Source organism: Leptopilina heterotoma, unplaced genomic scaffold (assembly GCF_015476425.1).
Source record: "Leptopilina heterotoma isolate Lh14 unplaced genomic scaffold, ASM1547642v1 Lhet_51, whole genome shotgun sequence".
In the NCBI taxonomy this organism is placed as follows: domain Eukaryota; kingdom Metazoa; phylum Arthropoda; class Insecta; order Hymenoptera; family Figitidae; genus Leptopilina; species Leptopilina heterotoma.
In genome coordinates this window covers 4,475,299-4,501,339 of record NW_025111110.1, presented here as the reverse complement: position 1 = coordinate 4,501,339, position 26,041 = coordinate 4,475,299, and the positions used below count along the sequence as shown (strand labels likewise).

The window sequence follows — 26,041 nt, the reverse complement described above, 5'->3', positions numbered from 1 at the left end:
ATTTTTATGAAATAGGACCGCAATTGACCACAATTTTCTCTTCTTTTTATTTTTTTTGATAATTATTATTTTTTTTTTTTAAAGAAGAAGATAAACGTTTTTACTTGAAATTTAATAGAAATGTGTTTTTTTTCTCATATTTGTAGAAAAGAAAGCTAAGAATAGTCTCTGTTATAAGAGAATAGCGAAATAAAGTGGAAAATATCTATATATAAAAGTTATTTCGTTTATATCACATTTTTCTTCAAGTAGACATTTTTTATACCAAGAAGACGACCTCGTATCGGATTATAAATGAGAAGTTGGTTTGAGCGAGACAGAATTTGATATATACAGATGTATGTTTTTTATCCTTTTTCCTCCCAAGGATGATTTATAAGATTTTGAGAGGGATTTACTTGTCAATTGAAGGATTATAGTGAAAATCTCGCTAAATATGCGCCATTCAAAGGGTATTTTCAATTGTTACTTATATCCCTTTTTGACTCAGTTTTTCAATGAGAATATTTTACATTTTCCATTGATTTATTCAAAGTCACGTGTTTTTCTATCTCTCTCACCATATGTATATATATATATTAATGCATAAAACATTGTGCATTAGCCCTTTTGAATTGAAAAATTTTAATTTCAATTTATTTAAAAATACGGAAACAGAAAAAAAAATTTCGCTTAAAAAATACTTTCTAATTTTTGATTTTAATTAATTGCAGGCTTCGCACTCGTCTACTAAAACCTACTATTTACTACTTTTTTTTACGTTATGCTACTATTTGGATACTTTTTTAGATTTCAGCCACTGAAAGCTACTATTTCTATTTTTTTTAGAATTTCCACTACTTTAAATTGGAAAAAATCAATTACTTAACAACATTTTTATACAATTCTTCACAATAATTCAATTATTTTCATAAATAATAAAATTCATCGCAAGATTTCAATTATTTTTAATTTAATACAATTTTAATTTCAATTCTGTTGAAATTAGTTGAATTTTTTAATATTGTATTTAATATTATTTCGAAAATTTTAACGCAATTTCTTAGAAACAAATTAATTATCTAAATGAATATCAAAATTCTTCCCAGAAATTCTATTTTTTTCAAGAATTTTAATAAAATTCTTGGCAAAATTCAATTATTTTCAAGAATTTTAATAAAATTCTTGGCAAAATTCAATTAATTTCATAAATAACAATAAATCATGAGAATAAAATTATTGTCAAGAGTTAGAAAATTCTTTTCAGAAATTCAATTATTTTCAAAAATTAAAAAAAAATTCTCGTCATGATTTAAATTATCTTTATAAATAGCAAAAATATTCCCTGAAATTCAATTATTTAAGAAAATTTTAATAAAATTCTACGCAAACAAATTTTATTTATAAATAATAAAAATTTTCCAGGATTTCAATTATTTACAAATATTTTATAAATTTTTTCGCAATAATTCAATAATTTTTATAAATTTTTATAAATTTTTATAAATAATGAAACTGTTCTCAGTAATTTAATTATTTTTATAATTAATAAAACTCATTGCAGGATTTTAATTATTTTTGATACAATTTTAATCAAATTCCTTGAAAAATGCGATTATTCTGAAAAATTTTATTAAAATTCGACAAAAGAATTTAATTATTTAAAAATTTGTTGATAAAATAAAATTCTTTATTTTGAAAAATTTTATAATTATCTAAATTATTATAAAACATGAAGAAATCGATCATTCCGAGTCTTCGACTCGGAGTGATCGATTTCTTCATGTTTCATATCCATTTTTTATAAAATGTTTAATTTCAAAAAGGTTTGAATTTAGAGTTTTTGAAAATCTTCATTTCCATGGAAAAATATTAATGATGATTAAATATTTATTTTGAGGCATTTTAATAAAAACCTTTGCAAAATTCAATTGTTTTCATAAATAACAATATTTATCATAAGAATTCAATTATTTTTAAATGTAATAAATTTCTTCTTGAAAATTCAATTATTTTAAAAAATTTTAATAAAATCGTTCTCAAAAATTCAATTATTTTCATAAATAATATAATGCTTTTTAGAAATTCAATTATTTAAAAAAAAAATTTAATAAAATTCCGCACAGACATTCAATTATTGTCAAAAATTTTAATAGAATTCTTTGTAAAATTTAATTATTTTTAAATACTTTTCGCAATTAAATGATTTTCATTATCTACTATTTTCATAAAATTTCCAAACAGAATTCAATTATTTAAAAAATTGTTTGTAAAAATTTTTATACAATTCTTCGCAAGAATTAAATTAATTTTATAAATATTTAAATTCTTTCATGAATTATAAAATTTGTTGCAGGAATTTAATTTATTGTCAGGATAAGAAAGAAGTAAATATTTTTGATGAAAATTAGGAAAAAGTGAGGAAAATAAAATAAAGAATGGAATTTTTGTCAGTTTTGTGAAGTTTTTTTGGTCTTCAAGTTTAATTTTTTGATATAGCTACTTTTTTACTACTTTTTTTTAGTTTGAAATATACTTTTCGCTACTTTTTTAAAATTAATTCTCGAGTGCGAAGTCTGTAATTGGAAAATTTTTACTGTTTTTATTTATTGCCATCAGTTATTTTTATTTTATTTATTTTTAACTATTTTCTGCTTTGTCAATTTGTTAATAGAGAAAAAAATTATTTTTTGAAAATAATATTTTACTCTAGTGTTTTTTTTTTTGAAATTATTTTTACAATTTTTTTTTACAAAAGAAAAGTCACTTTATTGCTGTTGGTCACTTCTTTATTTTTGATTATTCAGCGAATAGAGGAAAAAAACAAAAAACTTTGATTCATTAATAATTAATACATAAACAAAGAAATTATTAATTAAAAATAATAGTTCACTTTATATTTTATTTAATTTTGTTTTATTTTATTTTTTGCTCATATTTTTATTTCAATATTAAATTGGAATTTCTGTTCTTTTATTATTCTTGTCTATAAATTGTTTTGCAGTCAATCAAAGTTTTGTTTTCTTTGTTTTTTGACAATTTTTATCGAATTCTTTTGATAAAATTTCCATTAGAATTTTCTCATGAAAAACTTCTCTCCTCTCTAGAGAGATGATTTAATCTGAGAGGAACGCTACTACATGTATAATAATGAAATTACTGAATTTGTCGTAGGTGTTTATTTTGTAAATAATTGATCTTGCGAAGTAAATTAACCACGGTGCTTTGAATATTATGCTTTTGAAAATATTTTATCCTATTAAAGATGAATTCTCATTATATTAAATCAATTATCAATTTCATGTACGGGAGAAAAGAAATACATTTTTTAATTATTATTTTAATTTGTTTGGATACATAATACGTATATAAACCTTAAGGTAGTAGTGAAAGATAAGCGAGAATGCAAAGTGAAAATCAAGTTTCTTAATTAGACATGTCTCTCTCTCTCTCTATATACATGTAGTGTGAACACATTTCCTTTGTCTTATCTTTATCTTTTATCCAACAAATTAACTCTCCCTTTATCACTGCACTTTTTTTTAATAGTTTCTTAATTAAAATATTTTTATCCAAAAGGAGAAAACAAAAATTTGATTCAGAAATTTTTCACTCGTTTTTCAAAAGAAAGAATTTTTATTTGTTTGTAATTTGTATATTAAATATTATTAATTAATATTTACTTTGTATATTTTTTACTCTAATACGCGAAAAGCTATGTATTCATTTTATTATTATGCAGAAAGCACCATTTTTTATTTTTAACTATATAATAAATAAATATTCAATATCAAAATTATCACTTAACATTTTTTTAATAGTTACATAATTAGAATATTAAAAAAAATGACAGAGAAGTTTTGCGATAATTTTTCATCAAAGAAACATTTTTATTCACTTTCTATTGAATATTATAGGTAGTTAATTAATATTTTTAGTTTAATTAATTTTTTATTATCATACTTTTGACTCGAGCGCGCGAAACATTGTATTCAATTTATTATTACTATGCAAATTGGAAAATTCATTATTTTTAACTATCGCAACTTCAATTTCTGAATAATTTCGCTTTCAAAATTAATTAAAATTAGAAAAACACGAGTGTATTTTTTGTCAAAATTAGAAAATTTGAAAAAATTCAAACATTTTTTTGTACAAAACTGTAATCTTTTAAAATTAAAAACAATTGTCATTTATTAACGCAAAATATGGAATTTTAGTTAAAAACACCAAAAAAATTGAGTTTTGGAGAAGTTACAAATAGTTAAATATAAATTCAATTATTTTCAAGAGTAATAAAATTCCTCGCAGAAATTCAATTATGTTTAAAAAAAATTCTTGTCAAAGTTTCAATTATCTTTATAAATAATAAAATTCTACTCCAAAATTAAATTATTTTCAAAAATTTTAATAAAATTCTTGGCAAAATTTCAATTATTTGCAAAAAATTTCCTCAATTCAACGATTTTCAATATCTAGTATTTTAATAAAATTTTTTAAATGAATTAAATTATTTAAACAAAAATCTTTAATAAAATTCTGCAAAAAACACTTCCTAATTACTTTTATAAATAATAAAAATTTTACAGAAATTCAATTATTCGCAAATTTTTTACAAATTTGTTCTCAATAAATCAATTATTTTCATAAATAATACAATTTTTTACAGCGAGATTCAATTATTTTCATAAATAATACAATTTTTTACAGTGATTCAATTATTTTCAAAAGTAATAAAATTCTTCGCAGAAATTCAATTATGTTGAAAAAAAATTTTTGTCAAAGTTTCAATTATCTTTATAAATAATAAAATTCTGCTCCAAAATTCAATTATTTTCAAAAATTTTAATAAAATTCTTGGAGAAATTTCAATTATTTTCAAAAATTTTTCTCAATTCAACGATTTTAAATATCTAGTATTTTAATAAAATTTTTCAAAAGAATTAAATTATTTAAACAAATCTTTAATAAAATTTTCATAAATAATTAAAATTTTACAGAAATTCAATTATTCACAAATTTTTAAAAATTTCTTCTCAATAAATCAATTATTTTCATAAATGATACAATTTTTTACAGAGATTCAATTATTTTCATAAATAATACAATTTTTTACATATAGATTAAATTATTTTCATAAATAATACAATTTTTTACAGATATTCAATTATTTTTATAAATAATACAATTTTTTTCAGGGATTCAATTATTTTTATAAATAATACAATTTTTTAAAGATATTCAATTATTTTTATAAATAATAAAACCCATCGGAGAATTTCAATTATTTTTAATACAAATTTTATCGAATTCTTCGAAAAATGTAATTATTCTTAAAAATATAATTAAAATTAGTCAAAGAATTCAATTATTTAAAGATTTGTTGATAAAATTTTTTATGAGAATTCAATTTTTAGAAACATTTAATTATTCAATAAATTATTTATTTTTGTATATTTAAATAATTGAATTCTCGTAGAATTTTCTAATAAAAATGGATTTAAAAATAAATTTCAGTTAAAGTTTTTGATAATAGTTGAATATTAAAAGGAATAGAGCACAAATTTTTTTAAATAATTGAATTTTGAAAATGTTTCAAATTAAAATATTTGAAAATTTGAATTTTTCATACTTTTAACTAATAATTCTGTAGAATTAATTTTTTTTTTAAGTTTAATTGAATTTTCTTTTAAATAATTGATTTAAAGAAGAATTTTCGTTAAAAATACTAGAAAATAATAATTGAATTGAAATGTTGAAAATAATTTTGAAGAAGTTATATTAACAATATTTTTATAATATAAAATAATAATTTAATCTCTCAGAATATTCTTTAGGGTTGGGGAAAAAGTAAAAATTTTGTCTATAAATCAGAGAAAAGTTATTAATTAATGAATAATTAATTATTAACAAAGAAATTTTAATTAAATTCTAATTCTAATTTAGTTAATTACCAACAATTTTAGAATAAGACATAAAAGATAAAAATAAATGAATTCGAATTTTTCTCATAAAATAAATAACGTTAACCGTATTTTTTATTAATAAAAATTAGTTTTTTTACAATTAATTGTAAGTAATAGGAGTAAAAAGTAGAATAAAAGGTAAAATATTTCTTAAAGTAAAAAGTACAATAAGAGTAAAACATAGAAAAAAAATATCATTTGGAGATGAAAAAATAACTAGAGCAGTAAATTAATTAATTGCAGTAAATTAATTTACCGCTCTATTTATTTTTATTTTTTCTATTTATTAAATATTTTATTTACTGCCCTATCTAATCGAATTATTATTTACACCATATACGGTGAATGGATTTTTTTTCCCTTCTATGGGGGTGAATATAGATATAATCTTTAAAAAGTTGTCATAAGTATTGTGTAAGGTTATAATTGATGAGGTAATTAATTTAATAATAAATTTTATTATACTTTCAATATAAATTGGATCATTAATAGTAGTGTCATGCATGTTATTGACAGATGGGAATTCAAAAGGGTTGTCAAATTCAAATTAATAGGTCCTTAGGTACATCTCATTGATCTCAATATTATACACAGATATTGATCTAATATTATATGGTTTCACTTAATTGTTTTACATATAATAAGGGATATAGAAAAAAAAAATTTATATTCTTAATTTTTTTTTATTGTAATTTTAACCTTACTGTATATATTATAATTTTTAGAAGGCCCAATCTTTCTTTTCATTTTCCCCTCATTTTTCGAGGAAAGAAAAAGTTTTTACATCAAAGTGGCTAGTTAATGTGGTGAACTTGTATATACCACCTCGTTTGTAGAGTTTGAAACTACAACAAGTCACATAATTACATTAAGTATATTGTTCCCTTTAGTAAATCAGTGCAGCAGTTTCTGTCTCCTTTATATTTTACTCATGCCAGTGAAGCGAAACTCAATAATAATTCAACCTACACGTGCAAATTGAAAATTATAGGCATTTTTCACCTTTTTTCTGTTTATTTATTTTCAGTCACTTTGAATTTTCTTTTTCACGATATTTTCAAGTTTTACATTTTTTCACTGTTATAATAATAAGTTATAACAAACGGTGAGAAAATGTAAATATAATAATTAATATTATGTTCAGTTACTAATTAAAACTATTCAGTTGCTATTTGCTAATTAATATTATTTATTATTATTATTATTTATTATTTTTTATAATTAATATTCCTAAGTTTTGTAATAATTAATATTATTGAAATAATAAATAATTCTATAATAATAATTAATAATTCTTATTCTCTTGAAATTTTATTTCTTTGTCGCAAATAATATTTTCAATTCAGAGTTTTTAAAATTAAATTTCTATTATTTTTTAATCTCGAGAGTCAATTTCGGTTTTTAGTCGCGCATCGTTTTTATCTGATTAAAGGATAAAGGAGATCATTTAAAATTCGTGATGCATCCGCAGATCCTGATCAAAGGTCTAAAAGGAAAGAATATACCAGGAAAAAAAGGTGAAAAAAAATAAAGTTAAATTTTTCTCAAAAGAAAATTATCCCACCATGCACATTAATTGTGAAAATGTCAAGTGAATTAAAATTGAATTCACTTTTTTTGCCTTCTGCGCTTCAAATTTTGTTGAAATATAAAAAAAAATTTAAAATTTGTAAATAAAAAATTAAAAAACTTTTTAATTAAATTAAATTAAAGATTATAAACTATTCTCTAAATTTGAATTAGTAAAAGTGTTTACTAATTTGAATTATAGTGATTGACTTTTTGCTTTTGAATTAGTAAATTTTACTAATAAATAGTAATTTTTACAAATTTATTAGTAAAATTTACTAATTTAAAACCAAAAAGTCAGTCACTAATTCAAATTAGTAAACATTTTTACTGATTCAAATTTAAAAGGTAGAAATAATAATACAAAAAAAAATCATAAACTATGGAAATTTACAAATTCAGGGCTTGGATTGTGTGACTTTTTCGACTTTTTTTTACTTTTTTTAAGGACATGTGACTTTTTTCGACTTTTTTTTAGATTTTTTTTAGTAAAATGTGACTAATCGACTTTTTTCACATTTTTCAATTACTTTTTGACTTATATTTTAAATAGAAAAAATCTTTTTTTGTAAATTATCTATTATCTACTTTATCTACTAAATAATAATCTTCGTATTTCATTCTTTCTGTCTGTCCACACTTTGAACTTACAATTAGTTTTTTTTTGTGTGCTTCTGTTTTTTTTTCTTTCGAAAATATGCAGGTATTTTTTCCTGATTTATAATAAAATAATATTTTAAATTAGGAAATTTAAAAAAAAAATTATGGTTAACAAATAAATAAATTAATTTTAATTGAAAAAGAAATTGAAACTTTTTAAATTCTTAGGAAATAATGAAAAAAATGTTACTCAAAAAAATTTTCTGTTACATTTCTTTACGAATTTCTTTAATTGTAAAATTATTCGAAAACATCAATAACTTCTTTTTTAAACATATATTTTTTAATTATTATTATTATTATTAATTTTCCATAGGAATTAAGATTTTCAAAAATTTTAAATTCAAATCTTTTTGAAATTAAACAACTTAGAAGAATATTTTTTAATATAAAACATGAAGATATCGATCACTCCGAGTCTTCGACTCGGAATAATCGATTACTTCATGTTTTATAATAATTAAAGATGACCGAGTTATAATAAATTTTAATAAAATTTTTAAGAATTATTTCATTTTTCGAGAAATTTAATTAAAATTGTATTAAAAAATAATTGAAATTCTGCGATGAGTTTTATTATTTATGAAAATAATTGAATTCAGGAACAGAATTTTATTATTTTTTAAAAATAATTGAATCCCTGTAAAATTTTTTATAATTTATGAAAATAATTGAATTATTGTGAAGAAATTTATAAAAAAATTTATAAATAATTGAATTCCTGTGAGGTATTTGTTATTTATGAAAGTAATTGAATTTTTGAGAAGAATTTTGTTTAAAAATTTTTGAAATATCTGAATTTCCGCGAAAAATTTTATTATTTTTTGAAAATAATAATTGAATTCTTGCAAAAAAATTTTTTTTATTTTACTTTATTTGTTAAAAACATTTCAATTGTTTCGAAGAAAAATTAAATTCTTTCGGGGAACGTAGTTAAAATTGTATTAAAAAAATGAATTCTTATAAAAAATTAAATATCAAAATTTTTGAAAATAATTAAATTCTTTCAAGAAATTAAAAAATTTTTAAAAATGTATTGAAAATAATTATTAAATTCTAATGAACAAATTATATCAATTTTTAAAAATAAGTGAATTCTTTCGAAGAATTTTTATAAAATTTGGAAAATTTTTCGTGGAATGTTTCTTAAAATTGAATTCTCATAAAGAATTTTATCAAGAAATTTTTAAGTAATTGAATTCATTTGACGAATTTTTAAAAAAATTTTTAAGAATAATTACATTTTTCGAGAAATTCGATTAAAATTTTATTAAAAGAATTGAAATTCTGCCATTAGTTTTATTATTTAGGAAAATAATTGAATTATTAAATTCTAATGAACAAATAATATTAATTTCTTGAAAATAAAAAAACTTTATTATTTATAAAAATAATTGAATTCCTATGTAAAAGTTTTATTTATAAAAATAAAAATTAAATATTTGCGCAGAATTTTATTAAAATTTTTTTCAAGTAATTGAATTCTTTTGAAAAAATTTATTAAAATAGTAGATATTGAAAATCGTTGAATTGAGGAAAATCTTTGCAAATAATTGAAATTTTGCCAAGAATTTTATTAAAATTTTTGGAAATAATTGAATTTTGGAGAAAAATTTTATTATTTATAAAGATAATTGAAACTTTGAAGAGAATTTTTTTTAACACAATGGAATTTCTGCGAAGAATTTTATTACTCTTGAAAATAATTGAATTTTTGCAATAATACCCCATTAACATTTTTCCATTTTTTTACAATTTTTACAATTTTATGCCTTTTTTTTAAATTTCATGCGACTTTTCGCGACTTTTATTGTGAATTTATGCGACTAAAGCGATTTTTTTTTTAGTCTTAAAGTCGATCCGAGTCCTGTGAATTCTAAATTAACATAAATTGAAAATTTACATTTCTATGTGCAATATTATATTTCCTTTGAATTTTGATTTGGATTTATTAATAAATAGAAATTAGTAAATTATTTCTCTTCTTTTACTCGTTAGTTTAGAGTTTAAGCAATTTAACAATAAGTAAGGTATTCCCAAGAGTTTGCAACCTCATCAGAGAATAATTTTCTTCTGTGATTTGTATGATAAATGTACATACAAAAGATCTATAGATACGTAGATTCAGCAAACTAAAGAGCTTTTGTGTGAATATATATATGTATGCATTCTTATTCTAAAACCATCTGCACATATGTATTAAATATACTACATATATATGTATATGTGTGACGTATGCGTTTTGTACGGCGAATGCAATGTCTATTTACATATATCTTATACGTGTACACTGCACAAACAAAATACGTGATGAATTTTAGGCAATCACTCTGCTTTACAAGTTTTCAAATAATCACTTTGAGCAAATGGATTATATTATTCGCTGGACGGTATTATTAAAAAAAATTTTTGTTTACCTATTTTATAATTAAACATTTTAATTAACGTATGAGAGTGTTTAAATAGATTTAGCAAAAGACTTAGTACTCATCTACTAAAACCTATACTATTTTGACTATTTTTTACGATTTGCTACTATTTACTATTTTTACGATTAGCTACTATTTGGATATTTTTTGTTTTAAGATTTATGACACTTAACTTTTATTTTCTACTTTTTTCTATTTTTGAGATTTTGCGCTACTTTAAATTTGCTAATATTTGGAATAAAAAAGTATATTCTCTAAAATTTAAATAAATTAAAAACATTTTAAAAAAAAAAATTAAAACCAATTAACAATTGAAAACAATAAAAAATTCAAAAAAATTTAGTCAAATTCATTTCCATCAATTTAATTATTTTCAAAAATTTATCGAAATGCAATTATATTTTACAAAAAAATCAATTAATTAAAAATTAAAATTTATTAAAATTAAAAAGATTTTTATAAAATTCTTCGTAAGAATCCAATTATTAAAAAAAAATTAATAAAGTTATTCTCCTTAGAAATTCAATTATTTTTAATAATTTTAATAAAATTCGTTGCAAAAATTCAATTATTTTTGTTCAAAATACAATTTTCATTATATTTTTCGAAAAAATCAATTAATTACAAAAATTATTTAAAAATTCTTCGCAAGAATTACACTATTTTTTATAATAATAAAATTCTTCGTAAGAATTCAATTATTTTTATGTATAATAAAATTCTTTGCAAGAATACAAGTATTTTGATTTATTTATTTTTTATAAAGTACCTATTTTTATAGTAAAACTATTCTTATAAATTTAATTATTTTTTAAAATTTTAAGAAAATTCGTTGCAAGAATTCAATTATTTTTATAAATAATGAAATTCTTCTCAAGAATTTTATAATTTTTATGTATAAAAAAATTTCTTATCAAGAATTCAATATTATTGTTATAAATAATAAAATTATTCTTAGGATTTCAATTATTTTTAGTAATTTTAATAAAATTCGATACAAAAATTTAATTTATTTTTATTTAGATTTTAGAACACAATTTTCATAACACTTTTTGAAAAAAAAATCAATTATTTAAAAAGATTATTTTAAAATTCTTCGCAAGAATTCATTATTTGATAAAGTGTTCTTTATAAGAATAAAATTTTAAGAAATGTAGGTATTCAATTATTCAATAAACAAGTTGTTCATTTCATGACCATTTAGCTTCCTCAATATATAAATAGAAATTCGTGACGTTATTCACGTACAAAATTTTGAAATTGAAATTGAAATTCAAAAATTCAAAAATTTGAATTTTTTGTGAAAAAGAAATATATTTATTACTAATTTTATAAATTTTAATAAAATATATACTTTGTATATATCAATCGATTCGTTTTCTTGTCAGGAATGTAATTTTGAGAATAATTAATAAAAATATTAACAAATAAAAAAATTATTTCATAAAATAAAACAAAAAATTTTTTCTGAATTTTAAAAAAATTGTGTAAAAAAAATTTTGTAGATATTTTCAAAAATCCTTGTGTTAGATTTTAGGTATTAATGACTGCAATAAACCTGCAAAATTTCAGGACAATCCATCAAAAATTGTCTGAGATAATTTGTACACAATTTTTGTGACATACACATTCGTGACGATTTTCAATTTTTCAAAAGAAGGTTTTCTTTTGAAAAATTGAAAATCGTCACGAATGCTAAGCTTCCTCATGAGGAAGCAAAATTATTAATTTTTGTTTATTTAAATAATTCAATTCTCGTTGAGAATAAAAATAAGATTTCTAATAAGAATTGATTCAAAATGGAATGTCATTAGAAATTTTTGATAATAATTTAATATTAGATGCGTTATAGTGTGAAATTTTAGGAAATAATTAAATTTCATACGATTTTTAAATTGAAATCTTTGAAAATTTTAATTGTAGGAAAACTGTAATAATATTAAACTTTTTATTTTAAAATAAAGTGATTAAAGTTGTGAATAATTTTAATTAAGAATTTCAATAAAAAAATGATTGTATATTTTCTAAGAATTACAGTTGTAATTTTCTGAGAAATAGTTAAATTTCAAAAAAGGCTTTGCATTGAAATCATTTAAAATATTTTCATTCCTGTGGAAAAATAAATAGGTATATGAATATTTATTTCAAAAAAATAATTCTATTTTTCAATGTTTTTTTTAATTTAGAAATTCTAAAAAAATTGATTCGTAAAATTTAATTTTACGATAGCTACTTTTTCAGTCTTAAAGCTCCTTTTTGCTACTTTTTTAAAATTAGTCATCGAGTACGAAGCCTGTTAGTACTATTTACACAAAAAATTTAATTTCAATAAAAAATTTTTTTTCGTTTTTAATTTCTTTTTTTTTTTTTAATTCTTAAATGTTTTTTATTTTCATTACTTTCTAAAATCAGTAGTACGAATCAATTTGGTCAGACCAGATTAGGTCTAGTCAATGTTCTAAAAGTACATAAGCAGTAAATACCTGTTTTTTTCAGACAAAACGCGAAAAAGAAACTTTTCTACAAAATAAGTGATAAAATTCATTTCTATTCTAACAATGATTGTAATTCCTTGCAATTTAACTATATTGAAGCAGTAAACGAAATTCCTTGTCAGACGAACCGCTGTAAATTAGCAAAATTTTAATGCCAGTAGTAAAAGACAGTTTTAGTGGGACCAAAGGTTTTAAAATCCTGTGATTCTAATACTAATATTATTAAACGTTATTCATATCGTTTGACGAATAGAGTACCATAAAATTTAATTAATTGCGAATAATTATATTATTAATTACTTCCTCATAGAGAAAGTATTTATTATTTGTATTATTGGTATAATTGTGCCCCATTGATTATTATTAATCGTAGGGATTATTATGTTATTAAATTATTATTATTAATCGATTTATTCACTCTCCCTGCATTAAGTAGGATTCAAGAAGCCAATTACAGTTTGCTTATAAACTAAATACGGTAAAATCCTCAAAACTATTGGATTACATTAATAATTATTATTTATTATAATAAATACTAATTATATTTTTAATAATCAGTATTTATTAATTATATTTCGAAGCATTAGTAATTATTAATTATGTTTTAAATTATTTGTTATATTATTACTTTAAAGTTTAATATTTTATTTAAATCTGATTTAAAGTTTAATCATTAAAAATCATTTAAAGTTAAGTTAAGTTATAAGTTTATAAGTTATTTTATTTATAAGTTTAATCATTTAAATTTAAAAATACTTTAATACTTTAAAATACTTTATACTTATCAATTAAATTTCTGAATTGACTTCAATTTTTTTTTCACCGTATTTTTTTTTCATCTCGAATGGAAATAACACGAAATAATATGAACTCAATAAAACAAAGGCAATACATGAAAAAAAATTTTCCAATTGACTAAAAGTTTTTTTTTTGCTATATTAATAATGAAAGAAAGTGTTTCTTTTTTTTTGTTTCCTAATGAGAATATTTGAAATTTGCGGTAATAATCGTATAGAAGTAAACTCGCACACTTACGTTTAAGTTAACCTAAAGTAATTTTGAAACTTTTAAGCACAATTACATAGAATCATGATTTTGGTGTAATTAGTCACTCGTTTGGGGGTGTTAACAGAATTTGTACCAATGTTTAAAGCTAGTTAGTCCGTTAAATAGATGCATCTACTTTCCATTGACATTGAGCAAAACTCACTTTCCGAGTAAAACTACAAAACTGCCTTGAGGCATGTATTCGACTTCATATTCAAGTTTTACGTGCTCATAATGCATTCATAATGTCCTTAAATACGCAGTAGTGCAACTCTATTCATATATTATTCTTTTTCTACGCTTCTCTCTGTATATTAAATAATTCAAATTATAATCTATTATGTAAAGTATAAATTATGTATTTTAATTAATTAATTAATTAATTAATTTAACATTTTAACCAATTAACGATAAAAAACAATAAACAATTCAAAACATTTTTAATTAAATTTATTTCCAGCGATTTAATTATTTTCAAAAATTTATCGAAATGAAATTATATTTTTCGAAAAAAAAGCAATTAATTAAAAAGATTTTTATAAAATTCTTCGTAAGAATTCAATTATTTAAAAAAAATTAATAAAGTTATTCGCAAGAATTCAATTATTTCTATAAATAATATAATTCTTCTTAGAAATTCAATTATTTTTAATAATTTTAATAAAATTAGATACAAAAATTCAATTATTTTTATTCAAAATACAATTTTCATTACAATTTTCAAAGAAATTCAATTACTTACAAACATTATTTTAAAATTCTTCCCAAGAATTAAATTATTTTTTATAATAATAAAATTCTTCGTAGGAATTCAATTATTTTTAATACAATTTTCATAAAATTTTTCGAAAAAAATAAAATTTAAAAAATTTTTATAGAATTCTTTGCAAGCCCGAGTCGAAATTTAAGCCCTACTTTCACCCTGAATTTTCAGGGTCTATTCAGGTTTAGCAGTCGTAAAGTAGGGTCTAATTCTAATACAATTAGACCCTACTTTGACTCCCAAAACAGGCTGAAATTTGCCAATCTTCCATTTGGAGAATCAAAGTAGGGTCTACTTCTAAGAAACCTATACCGTACTTTTAAACCTCGTAGACCCTACTTTCATACTCCTAGACCCTACATTCTAAAAGAAAATTTTGAATTATTTTTTAATGCATTACTTGAAACACTGCAAATGCAAAAAGTACTCCAAATTCATAAATACTGATGTGTTTTATAGCGTCTATATACACTTCGTGTATATAGACGCTATAAAACACATAAAATTCCACTTTTACTCATCCCTAGTGCTTCAATTGAATCTGAGCAAATCTTCAAATTTTTCTTTTTCTAATTGTAGGGTCTAGGAGTATGAAAGTAGGGTCTACGAGGTTTAAAAGTACGGTACAGGTTTCTTAGAAGTAGACCCTCCTTTGCTTCTCCAAATGGAAGATTGGCAAATTTCCGCCTATTTTGGGAGTCAAAGTAGGGTCTAATTGTATTAGAATTAGACCCTACTTTACTACTCCTAACACTCAATAGACCCTGAAAATTCAGGGTGAAAGTAGGGCTTAAATTTCGACTCGGGAGAATTCAATTATTTTTGTAAATAATTAAATTCTTCTCAAGAATTCTATAATTTTTATATTGTTGTATATAAAAAAATTCCTTCTCAAGAATTAAATAATTGTAATTTTAATAAAATTTGATACAAAAATTTAATTATTTTTATAACTAATAGAATTCACTGCAGGTTTTCAATTATTTTTATTACAAAATTTTCATAAAATTTAAAAAAAAAAATCTATATAAACATTTTTATAGAATTCTTTGCAAGAATTCTATTATTGTTAGATATAATAAAATTATTCTAAGGATTCAATTATTTTTAGTAATTTTAAAAAAATTCGATAGAAAAATTCAATTATTTTTATTTAGATTTTAGAACACAATTTTCATAACACTATTCGAAAATAAATCAATTATTTAAAAACATTGTTTTAAAATTCTTCCCAAGAATTCAATTATTATTCAAAATTTTAAGAAAATTAGTGATAAAAATTCAATTATTTTTACAAATTATGAAACTCATCGCAGGATTTCAATTATTTTTTTAAACATTTTTAAAAAACTTCGAAAAATGCAATTATTCTTTCAAATTTTATTCAAATCCTTCAAAAGAATTCAATAACTTTAAAATATTTTAATAAAGTTCTTTACGGGAATGTAATTTTAAAAAATATTCAATTATTCAATAAAAATTATTATTGAAAATTCTCTTTAAATTCTTCGAAAGAATTCAATTATTTAGAAATAAATTTTAATAAAGTGTTCTTTATAAGAATAAAATTTTAAAAAATGTATTCAACTATTCAATAAAAATTATTTATTTTTGTATATTTAAATAATTCAATTCTCGTAGAGAATAAGAATAAGATTTCTAATAAGAATTGATTTAAAATTGATTGTAAATTAAAATTTTAGCAAGAATTAAATTATTTTTTATAATAATAAAATCCTTCGTAAGAATTCAATTATTTTTATGTATAATAAAAAATTCTTCTCAAGAATTCAATTATTGTTATAAATAATAAAATTATTCTTAGAAGGAATTCAATTATTTTTAAGTAATTTTAATAGTTAAAAAAGACAAATTTGTAAATTTAAAATATTATTATTTTGAGAATGAAAAATGTTTTTTCTTCCAATCCTTGATGACAAACGTTGTGAATTTCTTCCACGTCAATTTTTATGGAATAATAAAAATAGTTATAATAAACAAAATAAATAATAAAAAATATATAAGTAATAAATAATTTCAAATAATTTTTTTATATTTCTAAAAATTTTTTTTCAAAAAATTTACAAAAATTGTTTTTACAATTTGTAAAACAAAATGTATTTTAATAATAGAAAATTACTTCTAAAAATTAAAACTGTAATTCTTCTAAAATCCAATTATTTTTTAGAATTTTCAACTAAATTTCATTTTAAAGTTTATAAATTTTTTAAAAAAGTAGGTATTTAATTTAAATATTATTTTATATTTATTTCTATAAAAAAATTTATTATTTATACATTCGTACTATGTACAAAGCATAAATAAATAAAATTAAAAAAAAATCTCTAGCTTAATAAATATCTTTGTAAACATCGGTATTAATTTGTATTTTTGTTGATACTAAATTTCTCTTTGAAATTCAAGACCACAAATTAAAAAAAAAAATAAATTATATGATAAATAAACATTTACGAGAGGAAGCAAAATAATTCAGGAATTTAAAAATAAACACACACACGAGTCAAAAATAATGTTATAATTGTAGATTAATTCCCCCCCCCCCCAAAAAAAAATAAAAAAAAATAAATAGAAAAGTGGAAAGTGGTCAGCGGGTCGTGTATAGAAATTATTTTTGTTTCCCTTCATGTTTTTTTCTATTCTTTCTTTTTTTAAAGAAATAACACATGTTTACGCATTTTAATATAAAAATGTGTGTATCTTAACATTTTTTTAATTTGAAAACTTGTACGTGTTTTATAAACGCGGTGCGGCCATAAAAGGCAAAACCGCTTTTCTGCTGGAAAAAGCGAACAAGCCAAATGGACTTCTCACTCCGTGGTTTTCCTGTATCATACTCAGCAGAAAAATTCCTGAGACCCTTGTTACTATGAACACTTTTCAAATTTTCTAAACTCTCCCTCATGAATTAATTAAATAAAAATAATATAACTATTTGTACATTGTGTGCGCGCATAAAAGAGCGCCACAAAAAAGAAAAGAAAAGAGAAGAAATAAAGATTTCAAATCGATTTATAAATAATAAGAGAAAAAAGTAATAATTCTTTAGCTAATATTTAAAGAAGTTTTTTATACTTTATAAACTTTTTTGTTTCAAGTTTTTTTTTATTGCGAAAATAAAATTTTCAATATCGCTTTAAACATATCTTAGAATCGATAAAAGAAATATTTTCCTCTTTCTTTCTTGGAAGGTATAAAATAATTCTTATTTCTTATCAAGTGGGTGTAGTAGTTTAATCAATTTTCAAATTAAGTATAAAAAAATTAGTTTTTATTTTTTTAGGAATTGAAAATTAAAATTTAAAACTCAAATATTAAAACTTAAAAATAAAAACTGAAAGATTCTAATTAGAAATTTAAATTAAAGCTTAAAGACTATAAAAATTTAACGATAAAAATGAAATCCTAAAGATTAAAAATTGAACGATGAATATTAAAATCTAAAGTTAAAAAATTGAATTTGAATAATGAAAACACTAAAATTTTAAAACTAATGATTAAACATAAAACGACCAAGGTAAAAAAATGAAATTAAAAATAAAAACTAAGAATTAATTCCAAAGGAATAAACAAACGCAGAAATTTAAATTTTAGTCTAGACTTCTGGAGATTGAAAATTGAACGACAAAAAGAGAAATTAAGAAAGAAAAATTATAAATTCTTAATAAAAATCTAAAGATTTAAAAATTATGGACAGAAATAATAAAATATTGAATGTTAATTAAAAATTAAGTTTAAAAAAAATGTTTTCTTAATATCATTTTAGAAATTAGAAATAAATCGGATTTCGTGTAGCAGAATTAATGAGATAATTCAGAGTCCATTGACTTTATGAGAAATTTTGCATTATATAATCCATCTGTCGAAATTAATCGTTTAATTAAATTCTCACTTAAATAGCTCACTAAAATTAGCCACTATTAAGAAGCCTATTATAAGATAGCTTGCATGAAATTTCAATCATTTTCCAAATTTAGTTCCAAAACTTTGATTACAGACTTTATTACCGCTGTATCTTCATTAAGTAACCAAGTGAATTTTAAATCTTTTAACTCTTAAAATTAATCTTTCATTTCACTCGGAAGTATAAAGCAAATTTATTCCATTTACATTATTCTAATTCATTTATATGAATAATAAATTTCATTTTAATACCTTACATTTTAACTGCTGCATATTAAAAAACAAAATTGTGCTTTAATATAAGAAAACAATTATAAAATATTTTATTTTTTCAAATAAATATTGTACGTTATTATTAAAATGTAAATAAATAATTGAAAAAAATATATATAAATAAATAAATATAAACAAGTTGTGAAATTAAATTTAAATCAATAATTTATTCAAATTTCAATTATAATTATGATTCATAAAATGAAAATTATTATTAATAAGATAATAATTGAAATAATTATATATTTAATAACTGTTATCAGTTGAATAAATGAATAATTAATAAATCAATAATTAATATATTAATTATTAACAGCTAATAAATTAATTATTCATTTTATTTGCCAAAATGATTATTAAATTTAATTATATATTTATTAAATATTAAATTTAGTAAATAATATTAAATATTTTTAATTGTTAATTAAATTAACTATTAAATTAAATAAAGTAAAATACATTAATATTCATACAATCGATAATAATTAAATAACTTTATAAAATAATAACAAAATTTTCCAGTTTTTCACATATATTTTGGAAAACATCTGAAATTAAATATTGAAAATTTTTTTGAAAAATGAAAATTGAAAAAGTGTCACTTAAAATTAATTATCATCTCCGCAATTGGTGAAAAAAATCACTGATTTTATTATATATATAAGGTGGAGGTGTGAGCTGAAAACTTAATTACTGCAGGTTAATGCAAAAGATACCTAATAGATTTTCACTACATGGCATGATCAAAAGGAAAGTGCCGTCAGTATGATTTAAGTATCAACTAGTCAATTACTACTAAGTCTCAAATATCTACCTCTGCAGAGGAATAAATTAAAGTCATGATTTAAAATCGTATCAAAATTCTAAATTTGCAATTCTAAAATTCGACACTTTTTCCCTATCTAATTTCCATACAGGATCAAATTTCTATTTGATAAACAAAAGAAGAATCAAATTTCCCTTCGTAAAAAATCATTTTTTTGTAAAGAAAAATGAATTTTTATTTATTTTTATGTATAAATGATAAATAATTATAAATGTTATTTTTTATTTATATATTTACATTAATATTATTATTTTTTTTATGATGTTTTTTTTATGTTTCAATTTTTTCTGGAATTATTTTCGGAAAACTAAAATTTCGAGTTCGGAAAATTAGAAAAATTTGGAAAATTAAAACTATGGAAACAATCTTTTCATAATTGAAAATACATCAAAATAATTTGAAAATTAACTAAAAATAAGAAAAATTACAACGTCTATTGGGTTATTTTCGAATTTTAATTTTCCAGGAATTATTATTTTCAGAAAACCTAAACTTGGAATTTGAGAAGTTAAGGAATTTGGAGAATCGGAAAATTGGAACCATGAAATTTGGAAAATTCAAACTAATATTAGTAGATAGACAGGGAGCGTTCTGGACCAAGATTCCTGCACCGACATGTTACCGACATTTTTAGCCCAGACTCAAACCACTTAGCCAAGACTCAATCCATTGGGGGGGGGGATATTCTGACTGTTATGCTGAGCCGGATATGACGTCATACTTCCTAGAATTTTTGGAGTAGGGGGATATTGAGATCATGATGCAAATGTGATTCTTGGAATTTATCTAATTTCTTGGAATTATAAAACAATCCTAGAATTTTCCATAGGGGTTGATGACTCAGAATTTTGCAATTTTTTATTGGAATTTACCGTTTTTGTTTTTTACAGGGTGCATTCTTTAACGATGACACATAATTTCTTTGTTTCTCGCAAAATGGGGTTGATGACTCATTATCATTGGTATTTCCTGTTTTTGTTTTTTACAGGGTGCATTCTTTAACGATGACACATAATTTCTTTGTTTCTCGCAAAATGGGGTTGATGACTCATTATCATTGGTATTTCCTGTTTTTGTTTTTTGCAGGGTGCATTCTTTAACGATGACACATAATTTCTTTGTTTCTCACAAAATGGGGTTGATGACTCATTATCATTGGAATTTCCTGTTTTTGTTTTTTACATGGTGCATTCTTTATCGATGACATAATTTCTTTGTTTCTCGCAAAATAGGGGTTGATGACTCATTATCATTGGAATTTCCTGTTTTTGTTTTTTACATGGTGCATTCTTTATCGATGACATAATTTCTTTGTTTCTCGCAAAATAGGGGTTGATGACTCAGAGTTTTGGAATTTTTTATTGATGACTCATTATCATTGGTATTTCCTGTTTTTGTTTTTTACCACAATTCTAAGAAAACCATAATTAACTTGAAATAAAATTAGTCATAATTTGTGTATATAAAGAAGGCAATTTTTCTTAACAAAATCATTCCTGCAGTTTAAGTTGTTCAATCAACATATCAGAAAAACATCGTGAAATTCAAGTGCGCTTAAAAAATCTCGTTTTAAAAAAATCGCTATAGTTAAAAGTGCAATTTTAGTCTGATCGGAGTTAATCATTGTAGTGAAAAAAATTGACAGTTTCAATACAAGTGATAAAAATGAATTTGGATAAATTAAATGCAGCAATTAAAGTTATGGAAACTGATAAAACCTCTAACTATTGTAAAGATTTTGTGAAAATTATGAACAATGCTTTTAAAACATTAAGTAAAAAAACTACAACAGAGGAATTAAATTTTTGGATAAATAATAGTGTAAAAAACATTAGATTACTGAATAAATTGTTAAGAAATAGATCTGTGTCATGTGGAGAGAAAAAAAAGATTTTGTCAACTATTGGACTATTGAAAGCAAATAGCAGAAAGTTTAAGAAACTAAGAAGAACAGGAACTGGTTTATTTAAAAAGGATGAGAGATGGATCAGGTGGGAAGAATTAGAGAATGCTTTCGAGAATAGAATTAGAACAGGTGTTGTTATTAATTTAAAACATAAAAATATGGACAGTTTTCTCAGTGATGCAAAGAAAATGATTATTTCTCGATTAAAAAATGCATTTAAAAAGGTGGGAAACATGAAAGTTAATGTTGTTCTTGCGGCAAATTATACTGTTTTAGAAGAAGGTGAGGAAATTGATGATATTAAATATTTCAATACTAGAAATTCAAAAATTTTAGAATCAACGAACTTTGATGAATGGTTTGATCATAAAATTCGTGAAAAACTTTTTGTTAAGATTGATGATTTTCAACAAAAAAAGTCAGGTTGGTCTTTAAATGAAATTATAAATTTAAGTGTTAATATAAATAAATATGTGCCTCTTGCGGCTGGATACTCAACTTTTATAAGAATGCCAAAATTTATAATTGATAAAAAAGCTGTTATTAATGTTATAAATAATGACAAATTCTGTTTTTTATGGTCAATAATTGCACAACGTTATCCAGCTAATAGTCACGTTGATCGTACAAGTTCATATCCCCACTTTAAAGATACTGATTTAAAGTTTGATGATTTTGAATTCCCCATTTCTCTCAGCGATATTCCAAAATTTGAAAAATTAAACAATTTAAATATTAATGTGTACGGAATTGATAAAAGCAGTAATAAAAAGAATGAAATTATTCCACTTTATTTAAGTAAAAACAAATCAAATGAACGTACTTATCACTTATTAATGATTGAAAATACAGAACTTGATTTAGACGATGATGATGATAATAATAATTTTCAAAATAACAAAGTTTATCATTTTGCATTAATCAATAATTTATCTCGTTTAGTAAAATCTCAAATAACAAAAGATCATAATCGAACCATACTTTGTGATAGATGTTTATGCCATTTTAAATATGAAAAATCATTTAATAATCATAAAATTGATTGTGATAAAATAAACATGTGTCGAGTAATTTTGCCTAATGAAGAGGATAAAATTTTAAAATTTAAAAATTACAGAAATAAAGAAAGTGTTCCCTTTGTCGTGTATGCTGACACTGAAAGTCTCTTAGAACCTATAGCAAGTACACACACAAACACATCAACATACCAAAAACATATCCCGACAAGTTTTGCTTTCTATGTACATTGCAATTTTAATGAATCTCTTTCAGAATTTAAATCATATCGAGGTCCAGATTGTGTTGATTGGTTCATGGCTGAATTAGAACAATTGGCTGAAAAAGCAAATACTTATTTTACAAATATTATTCCAATGGAAAATTTAACTATTTTACAACAAATTCAATTTGACACAGCAACAATTTGTCATATTTGTGAAAAACCTTTTGAAAATGATGACATTAAACACCGCGATCATTGTCATTTCACGGGAAAATATCGTGGTCCAGCACATCAAGGTTGCAATGTAAATTATAAAGATTCGCATGTTGTTCCCATAATTTTTCACAACTTGTCAGGATATGATGCACATTTCATTATTAAAGCTTTAGCAACGTCTTTTGAGGGTGAAATGAAACTGTTACCAATAAACAAAGAAAAGTACATTTCATTTTCAAAATATGTGAAGGGTACCAAAGTAGTATTAAGATTTCTTGATTCATTTAGATTTATGCCCAGCAGTTTAGACAAATTATCCTCCTATCTTGAAAATGATGAGAAAAAAATTACTAAAAAGTATTGTAAAAATATGAACGAGTTTAATTTATTGACAAGAAAAGGAATATTTCCTTACGAATATGTTAGTAGCTGGGAAAAATTAGAAGAAGGTCAATTGCCAGTAAAAGACTCTTTCTACTCTAAATTAAATGACGCTCATATTTCAGACGAAGACTATGAACATGCTTGTAACGTATGGAAAACGTTTAATTTAAAAACAATAGGAGAATACTCTGACTTGTATTTACAGACTGACGTTCTACTACTTGCCGACATTTTTGAAAATTTTAGAAAAACATGCTTTACAACTTATAACTTGGACGCGTTACATTACTATACTGCCCCAGGACTGGCATTTGACGCTATGCTCAAGTACACAGACGTAAAGCTTGATTTGTTGACAGATGTAGAAATGTTGCTTTTTATTGAAAAGGGAATAAGAGGTGGAGTTTTACAATGCTCAAACAGATACGCGAAAGCTAATAATAGATTTATGGAAAAAGATTTTAATCCCCTAATACCAGAATCTTACATTATGTATTTCGATATAAATAATCAGTATGGTGCTTCTATGAGCGAAAGCTTGCCTTATACAGATTTTGAATGGTTTGAAAATTATAGCAATGACTTTTTCTTGAATATTCCAGATGATTCAGAAGAAGGATACATTCTTGAAGTAGATTTAGATTATCCAACTCAACTTCATGATTCACATAAAGACTTGCCGTTATGCCCTGAACATTTCATACCTCCTCTCCCAAAATGTACAATTCCCAAATTAATTCCAAATTTATTACCAAAGAAGAACTATACAATTCACTATAGAAATTTAAAGCTATATTTATCTTTGGGAATGAAATTAACTAAAATACATAGAGTTTTAAAATTCAAGCAAAAGCAGTGGTTAAAACCCTACATTGATTTAAATACCGAGCTTAGAAAAAAATCGAGTAATGAATTTGAGAAGAATTTTTACAAGCTAATGAACAATTCCGTATTTGGCAAGACAATGGAAAATGTTAGAAAACACAAAGATGTTAGATTAATAACAAAATGGGAGGGAAGGTATTGCGCGAAAAATTTAATTGCTCAACCAAACTTTCATAGTTGCACCATATTCGATAAAGATATGGTCATTATTGAGATGAATAAAACAAAGGTATACTTTAACAAACCAATTTACATAGGATTCACTATTTTGGACATATCAAAGATAATAACATATGACTTTCATTACAATTACATTAAAGAGACTTTCAGTGATTCTGCAAAATTACTCTACACAGATACTGACAGTCTTGTTTATCATATTACAGTACCCAATTTTTTATGATTATATTAAAAGAGATTTACATAAATTCGATACATCCGATTATCCTGAAAACAACATTTATAATATACCACTTGCAAATAAAAAACTCCTAGGTCTTATGAAAGACGAAAATAACGGTAAAATTGTAGACGAATTTATAGGTTTAAGATCAAAACTCTATGCATTCAAGTTATGGGGTGATGAGGAAGCTAAAAAGAAAGCAAAAGGGGTAAAATATTCAACTTTAAAAAAAATAGGTTTCGATGATTTTAAGCATACTCTCAATGAAAATGAAAACCTGATCCGATCTCAGCACTTTATACGCAGCAAAAAACATGAAGTATTTACTGTCAAACAAAATAAAATTGCTCTAAGTTGGCAGGATGATAAAAGAATTTTGATACCAGGGAAAACTGACACCTTTCCTTGGGGTTACCAACAGCATGAGCCAATGGAAATAGATGAAATTGATGTATAAAATGTAAATATTTATTTAAAATGTAGTTTGTATTAGTTCTCTACTATTCGCTTTATACAATTTTTACAATAAATTATACTTAAAAAATATTGTAATTTATTATAATAAATAAATGTATTTAAAATAAATGTCGTTTCTTATTCCTGAAAACAATAAGGTTAGGTTAGAAATAATAATTACAGTGCAATTGATATTTTATAATTTTATTGAGGAAAAAAATAGAATACATTTTCAACTAAAATACTCAAATATTACAGTTTTTGCAGAACCAAGTTTTTAAGTTTATAACATTCTGAAGAGCACAAGTAAAAGTTTTATTGTTGATTAAATGTTTTGAACAAGTTCCAGTACATGTTTCAATGTTTAACTTTTTTAAAGAAGGACAATTTAAATCATTCATGTCGATAATTTCAGTACAATATTTTTCATCGATTAAGCTTTTTAACCATTTTTTCTTCTCTAAACCTTTAACATAAATTGTCTTTGCTTTTTTAAACACATTTTCTAAAATTTCTTTTAAATAAACGTACGGTACATTACCAGCATTCCAACGAATACCATGGAAATTATTTTCTAACCAACGATTGATACATTTATATTTGTTTGTGACGCAATTCCATGGACAAGGAGGTTGGAAAAC

General features: G+C 22.1%; 2 protein-coding genes across 3 annotated transcripts in view; both read left to right on the top strand.

The window, feature by feature from the left end:
- Positions 1-26,041, top strand: part of LOC122507724 (5-hydroxytryptamine receptor 2C-like) — a 196,096-nt gene that overhangs the window by 99,485 nt on the left and 70,570 nt on the right. The window lies entirely within an intron of this gene.
- On the top strand, positions 21,373-25,475 carry LOC122507726. Its single transcript, XM_043620589.1, has 2 exons — positions 21,373-22,257; positions 25,085-25,475. Exons 1-2 carry the CDS (start codon positions 21,594-21,596, stop codon positions 25,399-25,401), a joined length of 981 nt encoding a protein of 326 aa, XP_043476524.1. The 5' UTR covers positions 21,373-21,593; the 3' UTR covers positions 25,402-25,475.